The sequence below is a fragment of the Symphodus melops genome (assembly GCF_947650265.1).
Source record: "Symphodus melops genome assembly, chromosome: 15".
NCBI classification, from domain to species: domain Eukaryota; kingdom Metazoa; phylum Chordata; class Actinopteri; order Labriformes; family Labridae; genus Symphodus; species Symphodus melops.
Genome location: NC_136705.1, coordinates 24,096,204 through 24,111,876, shown reverse-complemented (window position 1 = coordinate 24,111,876; position 15,673 = coordinate 24,096,204). Strand labels below are relative to the sequence as shown.

Genomic DNA, 15,673 nt, shown 5'->3' with positions numbered 1-15,673 from the left:
GCTTCATGAAGTGACTCATTTTTACCCATTAAAGTAATATTAGTTTCAAATATAAAAACTGTCATTATTATGGACAGACTTCAGGTTTCTTTAAAGTGAAATACAGGAGCAGAGGGATCTCGTTTCTGCTTCTCTCATCTCTCTCCGCTCACATATTTCTGGATTTCCTCCAAACATTTATCCCTGCATGAAAGACGATCCACAGGCGGCCTCTCCCGGCCTCTCGCCTGGATAATAAACGTTGTGTAAATTCCTCCACAATTCCTTTCATTCTGAACTAGCACACCAGCGAAACACGTGCCTCCTGTCAGGTTCACGGAGATCCAGAGCTCCAAAATGCCCTCTGAGTTTAAAGTTCACTGATGTTTGAGGACACTTTCACTGGTGATATATAATCCCTCCTTTTCTGCCTGAACTTTCTTCAAGTGTTTCGTGAGACGGAAAAAAAATCCACCGATCAAACTGAAACAGGAAACGGTTAAATAAAGTTCATGTTGTCGCTCTCGCTAGCATCAAACGCTATTAGGGGACAGTGTTGTACCACAGCCAGTCAGCAGGGGGAGCACTTCATATTTTGGCTTCACTTTAAGACAGCTGTTTTTCTGTCCATCTTTATATACCATGTATGGTTTTAAATCTCGAGTTGTGAGACTTCCTCAGTTCTGCATCTGTAACATGAACTTTGGTTAGATTTAGGTCTTTCTCTACATTGTTGAGGATACAAGATGTCAAATAGTTAAAGTAAAACTTCTGAAAATAAATGATAGGTTTCAATAAATCAATGAATTTGTGTCTCTTTGTGTTAATCTGCTAAATGTGTGTTTCTGTTATTTTATCCAACCTCTATGGATACTGCAGTGAAGTCACCACGCCGCTGTGGTTCTGACGTAACTCCAGTTAAAGCCACACTCGGTGCAGGCTTCGCCTCAAGGCCTCTTCTGTGTATTTTTATCATTTCGTTCCAAATGGCTTTGGTTACGCAGCTCAGAGCTCTCCAGTTGCATCTGGCAACATCCTTCCTCCTCACGATGGACGAAACACGTGTGAACATCAAATGGCCTGAGCACCCGCTTGAACCAAAGCTGCACAGGGAACGACCAGGGTATTGTTATCGAATTAAACTTCACGATCTCGACACGTTTTTCAGAGAGCAGCGATGCGGTGTTGGTGCATTTGTTTTGACTCTCAACATCCACTCCCTCCTGGAAGTATGCAGCTCCCCCGGCCTCTTTTATTGCAACGTAAACCTTTGGATGGAGAAGTGAGCGAAGTTATAAGAGGACACATGGAGGACATTAGTCACTTCTTTCTCTCACAAGTAGACACACTGAGATATGTTGTGTGAATGTTTCTGTTTAAATAGGAAAACTGTAAAGAACATAGATGCTTATACTGTGTCTTTGGACTTCAGTCCCTAAAATCCTTTCATAAAACACACATTCTTCCTCTCTTAACATTGTGTCTGCTGATGAACTTTCTATAGCTATCCAGTTCTCCTTTATCAGCTATGCTTTGGTTTAAATTTCACTCAGTTTAAAGGTTGTACATTCTGCAAAATCCACCATGTTCCTCTAACTCTAACATGTCTCTAGTCTATCTACAAACCCCCCAATGATGAGAAAAGTCCATCCTCTCCATCTTCTGCCTGCTCCACTTTTAAGAAAATGTGTGCTCAAACAGGCTATTTTCCCTTCATGACATCACAAAGGGCAGTAGCCCCTCCCCCAGGTGGGTGACACTCCCACAGCTAGGTGTTTGTTCTGCCCTCTGAGTCTGCCTTCTCACCGTAAACAATAGGACATGGAGCCAGAAAGCAGCGAGTACACCCGAGCCCTTCCAGAGAGGGGGCGTGGCCAGACACAGCTCATTTACATATTTAAAGCTACAGACACAGAAACAGCCTGTTCTGAGCAGGGCTGAAATAGAGGGGTTTATAGACATGATCAAATACAGGATCAGAGAGGATTTACAACAACACACTTCACACACATGTTTGGAGGAGCTCTGACACTGATTTAAACTGGTTGAATAAGAAGGAGAATATGTGACCTTTAAATTAAAAACAAAAGCCCGGCCAGGCGAATCTTTGTTAGCTCACAGCTCATGAGGCAGATCTAACAAATACAGAAATGTTGAACTGTCTTTATTTCAGACAAATATGTACAGACAATTAAAGCTCCAGGTGAAATTGTCTATTTCTTAATTGTCTATACCGTTTCTGGGATACATACTGCACATGAGTAAATAAGAAAATATGCCCAGGAACGCCATCCGGTGTTTACAATAAAATCTCCCTTCGTATCATGACAGGAATGTTTAACAAGACAAGCTAATAGAAAAAAACAACAACAAATATACATCATAAGGTGAATGATAAAAAATGTGGTGCACGGTATGTAACAATGTAAAAACCAGCAACAATATTTCCAATAAATTAGAGCCACAGGAGCGCTAATGTCAAACAGGGATTGTTGAGGGAAGTGCATCAGCCCCGAGGGCGTGATCATTGTTTTCCACCCCATCACATGATGAGTCAACCTTGTTTTCAGTCACACCGTCCATGACTTTCTCGCTCAAGTTGCTTTAAGATAATGTTGCAATACATTAAGACAGATCAAATTTACTTGCAGACAGTGGCTATCGTTTTTTAGCTGGCTAAACTACTTCTTGAAAACCGCATTTTTAACAACCAATTAGTCGGCTAACATCTAAATCAAACCAAATCCTAGCTAACTTCATACCTCTAATTGAGACATGAGGTAACATAGTTGAATAAAGTTAAAGTGATATCCTGCTCTGATACAGGGTAGTTGTGATCCGGTGGTGAATACTAAAAAGTTCTGATGGACTGAAGCCTACTTAATACAAAATAATAACTTATGGTCACAATCTTACAGTAAGTTCAAATTCTTTATCAAAACAGCAACGGCTCGCTCTCTTGGGTGACGTGGCTCCCGAACAAATTTGCTTCTCAGTGAAAGAAATCCTGAAAAGAAGACGCAGCATCAGTTATCTCAGGCCCCATTTACCATATTCACTCAGAAACCGCTCAGACTGGAAAGCACAAACGCTTCACCGTGTTCTCTTACTACTGTGCACGGTGCACCTGATGTACATTAAACGTACGTGATGTCAAATTTGTATCTTTACATTAAAATATGTAAATTAATTAAAAATTGGACTGAACCTGTATTATATATTGTTTGTTGAGTTCTTACGTCACCTCAAATATTTCCAACAGTTATCAAAGACAGAGAAATCCGTAATGTATAGCTGTAACCGGACGTGTCTTGTCGTGGCGGCGGCCTTGACAATGTTTGTCGTTTTTGCAGAAACACCGAATGTTACGTCAAAGACCGAGGACGCGGGAGCTGCAACTGAAAGCTGCCGTACTTTTACTGTGTGAGCTGCTGTGATTAAAAACATCCTGTAGATGATAGTCGGATACATTAACTTGTCGGTAAACATATTCTCTTCCTCAGGTCGGTTTCCCCCGTTTGTCTTTGTTACGTCTACGCGGATGTCTTTGCTACGTCTAAGCGGATGTCGTTTTTTTCCCTGGGGTGTCACAGTCTTCTGATCGACGGCTGAAAAGACACTAAGAAGTCAAAAATTCTGGAGGACTTCAGGACCGGATTTAGAGTTAAAACTGAAAATTTGATCACAAAATCTTTAACTGCTAGGGCACATCAACAGCTTGTTAGCATATCAACGGTTTACAAGAGCCAGAAGAAGGGCTATATTAGCCGGCTAACGTTACGGGAAAGTGCTATACATTTCCAACTTTCCTGTTGTGTCCTGTTAAAGTGGTCAAGAAGTTTGCCACCAGCTGTTGGGTCTTAATATTTTAACTAAAAGCTTGATCACACTTTGGGTTTTGGGCAGTATCAGTGGTCAACGGTTTTTGAGCGGGACGTCTTCAACGTGTCACCGAGGAAGATGGCCGTCATGTCAACATGGTAAATGGTGCTGAATAACTCATTCTTCCTCAGCTGTTTGCTTCTCTGTTTCCCCTCCGTGCTGAGCTCAGTCTTAGAAGTTATAAGGTGAAACCAGAACATGAACCCGGGCCACGTGCTTGGCCTGGAAAGTGCGGTCACTGTACTCAGACATGTCCACGTCAATGCTGATCTCCTGCGGCCCCCGAAGCTGCTGCACCAGTATGAGTTCACCGGTTTGTCTGTCCGAGCGCTGCATGACAAACATGCCTCGGGAGTTTCCGCCCACTATGCCGAAGCGCAGGCTGTCGGGTCCGGTGCGGCCTGGGGCGGCGGCGGTAGCCATTCGGAAAAGAGTGGCAGGAGTCTGCAGGTTGGAGGTCAGAGACAGGTAGTGGAAGGAGACGGTCTTTGGAGCGACGTGGCAGGAGCGGCTGTCCATGGGGCAGGGGTTTCTCTCACATTGGCTGCAGGACAGAAATACAACGAAATGAAACGTTTTCCATTTCTGGGTGTTTGGCAGTCACAACATAATGAGGCCATTTTGTCGAGGGGAAATGTTTACATCATTAATCTATCCCCGTGGGAAAGTGCTCATAACTGTTTTCTTTGTGACCTAAGAGAAGTGAGGCATGCGTACAGCTGTTATGAGGTCAACCGCCCGCAAATCTCTGATCACGGCGAGCTGTAAACGTGGAGGCATTACATGTTGGAACATTGTTGGCCTGTATTAAAAGGACACCTTTGTGTTCTCCATCAGGGATTTTTTTTTTCTTTTTAGAGGAACGTTCAGGAAATGTAGATTTTGGCGCCCCCTGTGGACAAAGTGCTTCATCTGGACCTTTACATGCGGAGAAGTTTTTCCGATCTCCTCTTATCCTTTTATTTCTATTTCAAAGGGCTAACGGGCAGAATGAATCTTTGGCGTGGCGTGTTGAAGACGCAGCATGTCGGTACTCGCCTTGTCTCGTGGTGTGTTACATTTGATCAAAGGAGTCGGAACTTTCGTGCCTGTCTGAGTCAAGACCACGCCAACTGACGAAGTCACCCACTTCGCTCATTTAACCGTTAGCATGTGTGGCGTGAGGTCGTTACAGCGCTACTCTCGTGCTCTCTGTTTTCTCCTAGTTACAAGTGCTTCTCCTCGACATGTATTCATCCCCTTTGCTGGCGGTGGAGCGGCATTTTTCAGCAGATTGATGGTTCAGTAGGAGCACACAGAGCCGCGTTTCATGCTCTGAAATGAGGCGGCCTGCTGACGACTGGTGAAAACAGAGATGGGAGCTGTAATGCCTCCAAACATTTGGCAAAGAGACGACCTACACGGTTTCTAAAGAGGTGGGGGAAAAGGCTTTTAGTCAAGTTTTGCTTAGGATGCATTTTCGTCCGGAGCGGCTGGCGTCACTGTGATACAACCACACTTTAGTCACAGCTGCCATTTCTAATTGCCGTGGAATTATTTTCGCTTCCTTATAAAAACATTGTTAAACAGTTCTCAGATAGTCACTGGCTTAAAACAACAATAAAGACAGATTATTTTGAAGGATTTGGCGTGCAGGCTGGGAGACGCTGCTGCCTGTGCGGTGACTTAGCTACGGTGCTCCTAACAGGACAAAATAGTTTGCAATCAAGGTGATCATTCATTCATTTTAGACTTTAATTGCATTAATTAACACGTTAATACTGACCGCCCTTATTTATTTATTTTCTGTCATGTTGTCCTCCAGTTATCCTACATGCTGCAGCGTCGCGCCAAAAAAATTAAAATATTGAGTTAAGCCCAAGTCTTCTGTACCTGAATATATTTCCCTTCAATGATTTTCAGTGCTTTGTTACTTTCTTTAGATAATGCCAGAGAGAAGGAGTCCAATGAATTACATCCTGTTTTTATTGCGCTCTTCACCATTTCCTGCTGAACTCAGCCAGATGAGGTGCCACACATTGTACGGGTTGTACGACTTACAAAGGAGACGTCTTCACGTAGCTGATGTTGCCGTGAGAGCGGGGACACTCTGGGTTGACACACTGAAAGCCTCCGCCTGTGTTGATACAAGTTGTGCCTCGGCTGCAGTTGTGCTGCTGGCTCAAACACTCATCCACATCTGGAAGACAAAACAGCAGAGGCACGTTAGAAGGAGAAGCTGAGGGAGAGAGAGATTTGCCAGACTGCCTCGCTGCTTCCTGGTTACCACAGCCTGAAGAGGGGGTGCAGAGCTGAGATTATTTATTTGGTTTTTTTAGTTTAGTCTCTCTTGTCCTAAAGATCCCTTCTGCTGGGAAAGGGTGAGGTCATTCTCTCCTCTGGCAAGCATCCTGGTGAAAGTGGTCTGACAGATACCTCTGCAGAAACTAGAATCTCAGCCGGTAAAAGCTCCTGGGCCTTCTAAATCACAGGTATGCCTCTCTGGACCTGCATGCATACCTGGCTAAATCTGCAAACAGGGCCCTGTGAATGAGCAATTTGTCTCCTGTTCCCGCTCGTCACTCACCCTCACAGCTCCGCCCATTTGGAAGCAACTTGTAGCCACTGGGGCAGGAGCAGTGGTACGAGCCAGGGACGTTGACACACTCGTGGACACACAGCTTCCCTCCTTGGTCCAGACGGTATACTTCACACTCATTTACATCTGGAAAGAAACAGAAAGAAAAGGCGTTAATATACCATACAGGTTTACATGTTGTCCTCTCCTGTCAGGTTGTTTCTTTGACGTTGAGAGAAACTCGTAGACTGTGTAAGAAGATTATAAAGTCACTATGTGGTCGTAGTTGTTTTGTGAACCCTCCTTTAAGGTCTTGAGTTGAGCTGTTACACTCTGGAGGACCCACATGGGACCACGTTAGGTCAAATCAAAAACTTTAAAAACTCACCTCTTCAACATCAGCTACACTCACCCAACCTTCCTCCTTACATTGATCGTTTGTTTTGTTTATTGATTGTTGTCCATGTGAACACAGATCTGACAACAACACAGCCAGCGGGACTCCAGCTTCCCCCTCACTGTAGACAGTCAGGACTCAGAGACATGTCCACAGGACACACTGGATTTATGTGTGACATGTTGCACATTCTGAGTTTGAATAAATGAGCTGTGTTTACTGATTTCTGAATGTTTTTATACCTGAAGACAAACTGACTAGTTTGAATTTAAATGTGTTTAATCAGCTTTGGAATAGGACACTTGTGACTGCAGTCATGAACTTGTTCTAAAAAGGTTTGTTTATGGAATAAATTACCTGAGAAGAAGGGACGTTTCCTCATCTGGTTTCATATAATTACAACAGTCGAGACATCGTCTGCTGGCTTTGAGCAAGTTGGCAGGTTACTTCTGCGTTAGCTTAATTTTTTAAAACCAAACTGCAAGTCGGCTTCCTAGAGACAGTCCAAGTCTGAAAATTCAAAATGTTACTCAACCTTTCACATCTTAAAACTGTGACCTAAATGGACGCTAATCAGCTTGTTACCTCAGAGAGGATTATTCTGTTTGTCACAGACTGGCTCCACAGATTACTCTCTTTGTAAACATATTCATGACAAAGGAGTGAAAGCTTCAGGTTTCCCGGGGTCTTCCGAGCTGCCGAGTCACTTTAACAGACCTGGACCTTGTTTCACCCTGTGAGGAGGAGCTGCAGGAGGCGGACCGATCAAGTAACACATTCATTAGAGCTCACCCTGACAGATGCTGTTGTCGGACGTGCCGCTCATGTGGAAGCCGGCATCACAGCTGCAGTGTTGGGCTCGGTTCACCTGGGCACAGCGGGGTCTCCGGCTGAATGCAGGGTCATTCATGACGCTCCACTCAGGTGGTGCTACATCAGGCCAAGATGTGAGGATATCTGTGATTTGCAGCTGTGCACATTTTAAAGATTTGAAGACGTAAGCTGTGGCACTCACCCGTCTGTGTTTGGTGCTGGCAGTGAGAGCCGCTCCAGTTCTGGGGGCAGGTGCATTTGTACTGGTTGACACCTTCCACACAGGTCCCTCCATTCTGGCAGGGATTGCTTGCACACTCACTGATATCTGTGTCAGTGTGGGAGAGAACGAGGGGTCAGGAGACAAAGTGCTGAGAAACTCTAATCGTGCCAATTAAAAGTTCAGCTGCAATTTCAATCAAAGTTTAAAAAGAACCCCAAAAAATTAAAGAGCAGAGCTGCACACACGTCAGTTCATCGCATTAATTATCGTTGTTCGTTCTGGTTAATGTTGATGCTTATTTTCAAGGCAGGGTTGGTAGTTCTCTGCACGTAGCCCCTCCCCCTCTAAAGCCACGCCCCCTCACTGACGTTTGAGTGTGGGCTCGTGCACGCTAAGGGGTGGAGAACGAGCAGGGAGTCAGGGAGGCGTGTGATTGGTTCATCAGATTGGTACCTCGTGGCAGACATTGGCCAAAGTTTTTACAGACTTACAAACTGATACAGATGATGGATTTTATTTGTTCCTTTTTCAGAGAACCTGAGTTATTAATTTCTGTCAGGACCTAAAGACAAGTTCAACCGAAAACTTAAAAAGTGGATCTGGAGGAAATGACCGACCCTGCTTTAAAGTTATGTTATATGTACGCCCATCTGTCATCCATTCAGAGAGCCGTGGTGCGTGTCCACCCAGTCTGATAATTATACTTAAACATGAGTCACTGCTTCTGTCATTGTGGGCACGAGATGTCAGCAGTGATGCCCTTTGATTTACTCCATTTGGGGAAGTAATACTTATCTTCATTGAATCTATCAGGGATTACGGTTAAAGAGGAATTTGATTTAAAAAAAAAAAAAAAAAACTTTTCCAGCTTTAAGGTTGAAAGTTCAAATATCTGGAAGCAATCTATGCGGTCCTTGTATCTGAGCTCGCCGTCAGCACCTTCTCGAGTCAGGTTTTTATAGCGAGTCTCGTATTTTCATGCAAATGTCGTCGCTCCCCGCTGTGATGCAAAAGGAAGTGGTTTTTAAAAAAAAACTGCTTCGTACCAAAAACATACCGGAAACATCTCAACACGTGTAAAAAGCAGATCCTCTCATGAACACACCAACTTCAAGTTTGTTTTACGTCATCAGAAAGGAGGCCTAGGAGGTGTCAGTCACACTACAACACACAAACTGTTGATTGCCCCCCCCCCCCCTTTGGCTCTTCATCCTCTTCTCTCCAGTGATGTGAGGACTCAAAGGATCATCACGCCGTCTGCGTCTCTGCGTCTCCGCACTGAGAGTTCTGCAGATGTTTTGAAGCAGCCTCGGCTCTCTGAGCTTCCGTGCAGAGGCCGCAGTATACGGGATGATAACCAATCCCTTTAATGTTTATTTGGCCTCCCGTGTGGGGGGGGGGCCGCCACAGGGCCGCGACATGAAAAGGCCCACTTCACTCCGCTCGATATTTTTAAACTCTTCTTTACTTTAAAGTTTTCACACTCCGTCAATACTGCTTTTTCGGGCCTGGCTAAATTTAGAGCTCGTCACGGCGGGCTGGAAAACACGAACAGGGATAATACTGTGCAGGGCCGAGCCTTCTCGTGTTGTTTTAACCATGAATGTCAATAAACGTATGCACATGTTCGACTGCGTGTACCACTTGGAATTTCTGGAGCGGTGCCTTCGGTGCAGGCTGAAGGAGCTATCAATAGCATGCTTGGCATACTTGTGTGCTATCAGACCATGGTGCGGGTATAATGTCTGGACTTAACCCCGTCCAGTGGGACTGCTGTCAAAGGGACCTGGGAAACCCGAGCCAGAGAGAGGGGCTTTATCTTACAGTAGCCCAGGCTCTGCTGCTCATGAGGAGTGGAAACCTGGAGGGTAAGGCACCCCACAGTGGAATGCAGTACAGGTGTTTTTTCTGTGTTCAGAGACATTTAATGCCTTTTTAACGAGGGCTTCATTCAGTGCGCCGAGGAGCTCCAGTCACTCCGAAGAATGGCTCTTTTCTTCGCCTGTTATCTGTGGATGTGCGAGGAGCTCAGCTCGGCTCCCGGGCTGCTGCTGCCGGGTACTCGGACACAGCTGAGCCAAGGCTGCCTTAATGCATGGATGGATTACAGAGTGGGCATACCGGGCGTGCGCCCAAAAGACCCAAGGACTCAGGAGTCTCCGAGACCAGCGCGTCTGCTTAAAGTGATTCTCAACATCCAATGAAGACACATTAACCAAAAAGAAACAAAACAACGACAAAAATACAAAAAAAAAAATCGATGACGGGGCAACTCCAAGTCTTTCTGTAATGAAGGGTGCACGGGGGCCCTCAGTGTCTCTCCAGATGTTGCCTCAGCAGTGATATTTGATGTCAGGGGACGTGTGTTTACATAAAAAGCTTGTAATCCTGGTAAAGGAAGACCGCTTTCCTCACCTGAACCAAATAAAAGTAGCTCGCTTGGCCTGGAATTGTTGCGTCTTGCTCGACATACGTGTTTGACTCCCTTCTCACTGCAGCTCACCTTTACACGCGGCACTGACGCCGGTCCAGGTGGCGTTGTCCCGGCACACACGCGTGGCAGATCCCACCAGTTGGTATCCCTGAGAGCACGTGAAGTGAACTTCGTGTCCGACAAAGTACTTTGAGCCAAACTTGGTTCCGTGAGCGGGGGCTTCCAGAGAAGGGCAGGTGGTGGGAGCTGTGGGAGACAGAGAGAGAGAGAGAGAACACGAGAGGAAGGCCGATCACATGTGTAGTAAGCCTCCCGACATCCTCTGGCATTCTCTGCCCGGGGATATGCACGTGTCACTGGGCAGCACGGAGCTTTCATGGGAAAAGGGCCGTTTAAATGCCTCATTTACAGCCAAACAGCAGAGACAACTTTATGAGTCAGAAGTTCACCAGCAGCCAAACGTTAAGCTATGTCCAATGGAAACTGTGACGCTTGTATAATATGGAACATAATTGAATTACTTAACCTTGTGATTGGATTCCTTTTTGGCTTTTACAATAAGTTAGACCTGAATTCAATCACGACGATGGTGATAAAAAGTTTCCCATTCCTCAAACCTGAGGGGAAAAATTTAAAATGGCCAGAATACATGTTGTTATGTCACACAGTAAGGGGCTTTCACACATGCAGAAAACTCTTGATATTTCCAGAAGGAGCTGTGTGTGTGTCCAGACATCAAGTATTTTTTCCGCAGCAAGTCCGAGTCGGACCGAGAACGCAGCGAGAGGGAGGTTCTGGTTAATGCACGGTGCGTAAAGCTTCTGCACGCGGCCGCTACGATCTACGTGCACGTAATTAAACTGTCACGTTCTGTTTCCTGTTCGCCACGATGTCACTCTAAACTCTTTTTGTTGACATTGGGATTTCGCCAGTTGTATTGCGGATCGATTGATCAATTTGCTGTGTTCGGGTTAATACACGTCCTGGGTGTTTTGTAAGCTGCTATTTGATGTTTTGAATTTCCCTCAGGATCAATGAAGTATCGATTCATCTATCTACTAAAGATACAGCTGTTGTTTTTTTTTCAAATCGGTCTTACAAAGTCAGACCTTCCCGATGATGTCCACGTCTACTGTGATTCCTGAGCACATAAAGCCTCTAATTCCACCTTTGTATTTCCTCTGTGTTCATACTTGATGGCTGTAAATATGAAACATCAGCTTTTCCCCGAACCTGCCAAGAACTCTGTGCAGGGCTGTGGACTCCTCTCTGAGTCCATCACTAACAAATTGGCTTCTGTGTCAGCTGCCAAACAACACATTCCCGACAAATTCCCTTCCCCAGTCGACTACTCCGGCTCTGTAACCGAGATGGCCTGGCGCTGTTGGATGACTCTATAATGCCACAGAAGAAGAAGCCAAATCTCTCTCTCTCTCTCTCTCTCTTGTTGTCGCTGTTTGATAATAAAGGCCGAATATTCACTTCATCAAATCTGGGGAAAATTTGAATCTTTGATTGTTGTAACCAGAACAATTTTTCCCTGAATTACAAAGCAGAACCTCAGTTATTAAAAGCATGCATGGGAAAATCTCCAGCATGGTCTGATCCATTCATGACTTCTACATGAGCGAGCTCTGCACACGTACAAATATTCACTTCAGTGGTGGCTGAGATCCGTTAGCTTCCTCAGTTTTAGCTGCTTAAACCCGCCTTTTTCATATTGCAACGCACAAACGAAGATCTGCCGTCGTCACACCTTCAGACTGCCGTTACGTTAAGACACGATACTGTGACATTTTGCCTTCATGACTGTTGCAGAAGTGTAATGGAGGGGGGCGGGGCATAGTGATCCTCCCTCTGTGCTGCGTGTGTGCGCATGTCTCACTGTGTGTATGTGGAGCTAACACATGTGCTGTGCTCTCACGGCGTAAGGAAATGAATGGGACACCAAACAAACAATATAAATGTTTTAAAGGTGTAATGACATCAGAGCTTCCTTATGGCCGCTTTGCAGAGTTGTTATTGATTCCACACTGGTGCAATATCGGCCTCCCAGTCGGTGAATTCACGTTGCCTTTGGGTATTGCAAAAGTGTAAGAAAGCACGGCACAGCAGGAGCTCCACATACACACACACACACACACACATGCACTGCGCTGTTCTACCCGTCGATTCTGCCTCCCCTCTGTTAACTCCGATGATAATACGAAGGATCACATCGTCCCTCCTTTACGCCTCCATTATCAGTAATCAGTGATACCAAGTCAAAATGTGTGCAGCGAATATTACACGGGTGATGGCGGGCCGTGTTGTTTATTACTCACCAGCTGACTGGTCTGCTTGAGGTAACTTGGACACAGAGTTCTGGAGCGTGGCCAGCTTCGACTTCATGACCCGGAGGCCCTCGGTGAACCTCATCTCCTGGCCTTTCAGAAACTTCTCCATCTGACGGAGCACCCCGACCACCTGATGTTTGTCCATGCACGTCTGTGAACGAACGCATGAGCAGAACCAGCAGTTTACGAAAAAAAATTTCCTAAGACTTTCCGACCAGAAAACGAGTGCGGTCATAAAAGTTACCTCAGTGTAATGGTCATAAAATATAAAACATGAGCAGCGTGTTGACGTTAACGTGCAGAGTGGAGGAGCATGATATCACAGAAACTACATGCAGCTTGTATTATTAGTTAAAAAGGAATAAATAGACAAATGATCATGTAACCCCGACAAGATGTACGAGCTGTGTAGGAGAGACCTTTTTATTTCTTTATTATAGACGCAGGACGGTGGATAGAGTTAGAAATGGGTGAATGACATGCAGGAAAGGAGCCACATGTCGGATTCAAACCTGGGCCTGCGAACATGAGACAAGCGCTTTAACCACTAGGCCACAGGCACGCCAGGTTGTACTTTCTTTTAATTCAGGGCCAATAAGAAGACAAAACTCTATTTATCTGATTTTCTGTATTTTCCCACAATATCGTTCTGAAGCAAATTCAAAAGTAATAATAAAAATTTAAGATTTCAAACGTCATATTTTGTAGTAAGGATGGGAATCCTTCTTCCTGGAACACACCTCAGACCTCAGCCTGTCTTTAAACAATCACATCTTTTCTTTTTTATCGGGGCAAACATCTGGATCATCTAAAACACTAAATACACATAAGCTACAACAGAACTTCAAACTCAGTAAAACTGTGTATTACTGAAATGGAGAGTGATCCTCTGTGATTTATTTTACTGGAGGATACTTGTGAGTAGTCTCAGAAATAACATTGTCTGTTCTTCTTCTGTCCTTCTTCTCTTGCTACCACAGATCCAGTGGCTTACACAGCTGGACAAAAGCTGTCTGGCAGATGTCAGAGGGACCCGAGTCCAAAATGCTGCTCCTCTGTATATTTTGCATGGCAGTAGGAAAGCACATGCTCATTGGACAATCCTGAATGGGTAGACTCAAAATGACATGGGGTGCCACAAGAAGTTACTTGAAGTGTAAAGCTTGTCAAGGCATTACAAAGTTCCTCAGGGAAAGAGCCTCTAATCCTTTCAGGAGGGTTTATTAATCACATGCTCATTGGAACAATTTCTCCCTGCAGCATGCCTTACATTCCTGCACTGGCGTTTCGGGGGCTTTTGTACGATAACAACTTGTTTCGAGACATTAAAATTCACTCTTTGGACCTGTGCAGTAGTCTGACGGTGCTGTGATCCTTTCACCTGCCCCCAAGCAAAGGAGAGGAAATGCCAACAGCTGACAAGGCATGAGAGGATTCATATCCGGCAACTACAAAGAACTTTTTTTGTCCTATGCTATCAAACAATTTCACTATTTAAAAAAATGTAGAGTGTGATCACAAAACCTTACACAAATAAACACAACAGTCAGAACAGATGGAGCCTGGGGGATTGGTGAAAAGGGATTTAAAGACATATTTGGATCATATTTTGGACAAAACTGTAAAAGAATTCAGACAATTCAAACTTCACATGGTGCAATTAACTTTTAATATTGATTTTTTTAAATAGCAAAAGTCATTTTGACCTGGTGTTAGATCTCCCTTGACAAGTAAAAGGCTACATAAACAATCGTAAGGTAACTTGCTCTCACCTGGACGGCAGCATGACCACTGTGGACAGCTGTCAGACACAGCAGAAGCAAACACCTGCGCCGAAAGGACAGTGCCATCTCTGAAAGTCGACGGGATCTCTGTCCTCGATCAGGTTCTCCAGTATGTGTAAAGCTTCTTCTTGTTGCTGCTGTTTTTCTTCGATTAAGACCGGAAAAAGAGAGATCTGTTGGGCAGATCCGTCATCAGGGCTCGGAGGGTTTGGAAGATGCTCATCAGGTGTGTGAGGCTGCAGATGCTCTCTTCGTGCAGCTCTCGGAGAGTTCAGCCTTTGAGCTCTGCACGCCACCTTCACGTTTCCTGCAGCGAAAATCCCTCCCACCGAGAAACTCCCAAAACATTGAGACGTTTTTCCCTCTTCATCTGCCTGTGGCTGAAAAGCAAAGTTTTACAGAACACATCCTACCAGCTATTTCTAAAGAGAACAATACAGCCTTAATCCGTTTTGTCTGAACCGCAGTTTTAAGACCTGATCAACAATAATTCTGTCCTCACTTAAAACTCAAGCGGTTGCTTTCCCCCCCCCAGAATACACATCCTTAAAATACCTGTATTTATTTCAAAGCAGAACCTAAATCATTTGATTTGTTTACTTACAGAATAGGCAAAACAAACTAACTTGCAAAAAAACAAACAAAAACTGGCCACTTTCAGTGACCCATTTCTCTCAACTCAATCAGGCTAATTATTAATTCATGTTGTTATTCCTCTACAGACACTTAAGGGTCAAACACTGTTTACAGGATATATATCCTGACCGGTCACCCACAAACCGGACAATTCATTCCTACCTCTTGTGCAATAACAATGTTATAAGGTTTCACCTGATCTTATTTTATTATTATTTTTTGATTTGATTCGCATTGCAATAATAATTTAGGGGACAAATTGTGCAATAACATGTCCATCCTTTAGTAAATGCAGTGTGTGCATGATAGTGTTCACACGGTTTATACAGCCTTACATCTTGAAGTTAAAGGCTCTTTTTTTAAAAATATTTTTGATTCTTATCTTTTTATTTTTATCTAATTTAATTTTACACTGTGTGATTTTCTTCTGCTGTGCTGCTTTGCTGCTGTTAGCGAGATAAATAAAGGATTATCTCTGCATAACACGTGAGCTACATCTAGTGGCCAATCACAAGACTGCACGCGCGTCATTTAAAACAAGGAAATAAATAAATACGAAATTCGTGAGGCAATAGAGGAAATACATTTACTTGGTTTTTAACGCTTTTAAAATAGAAACAACTCGACTCGTT

At 44.4% G+C, this 15,673-nt stretch overlaps 1 protein-coding gene across 1 annotated transcript; it reads right to left on the bottom strand.

Moving 5' to 3' along the window:
* Positions 1–2,012: 2,012 nt before the first annotated feature.
* Positions 2,013–14,967, bottom strand: fbln7 (fibulin 7). The gene is made up of 8 exons (XM_079363463.1): positions 14,394–14,967; positions 12,610–12,772; positions 10,355–10,531; positions 7,831–7,956; positions 7,608–7,745; positions 6,428–6,565; positions 5,902–6,040; positions 2,013–4,405 (listed from the first exon to the last, which is right to left on the bottom strand). Exons 1-8 carry the CDS (start codon positions 14,469–14,471, stop codon positions 4,033–4,035), a joined length of 1,332 nt encoding a protein of 443 aa, XP_079219589.1. The 5' UTR covers positions 14,472–14,967; the 3' UTR covers positions 2,013–4,032.
* Positions 14,968–15,673: the final 706 nt, after the last annotated feature.

Excerpts from the sequence above, each read along its gene's own strand:
- fbln7 (XM_079363463.1), bottom strand. The coding sequence starts at position 14,471 with ATGGCACTGTCCTTTCGGCGCAGGTGTTTGCTTCTGCTGTGTCTGACA. Across the intron at positions 7,957-10,354 it reads CGTCAGTGCCGCGTGTAAAG|ATATCAGTGAGTGTGCAAGC; the intron begins GTGAGCTGCAGT and ends ACACTGACACAG. Across the intron at positions 6,041-6,427 it reads AAATGGGCGGAGCTGTGAGG|ATGTGGATGAGTGTTTGAGC; the intron begins GTGAGTGACGAG and ends TTTGTCTTCCAG.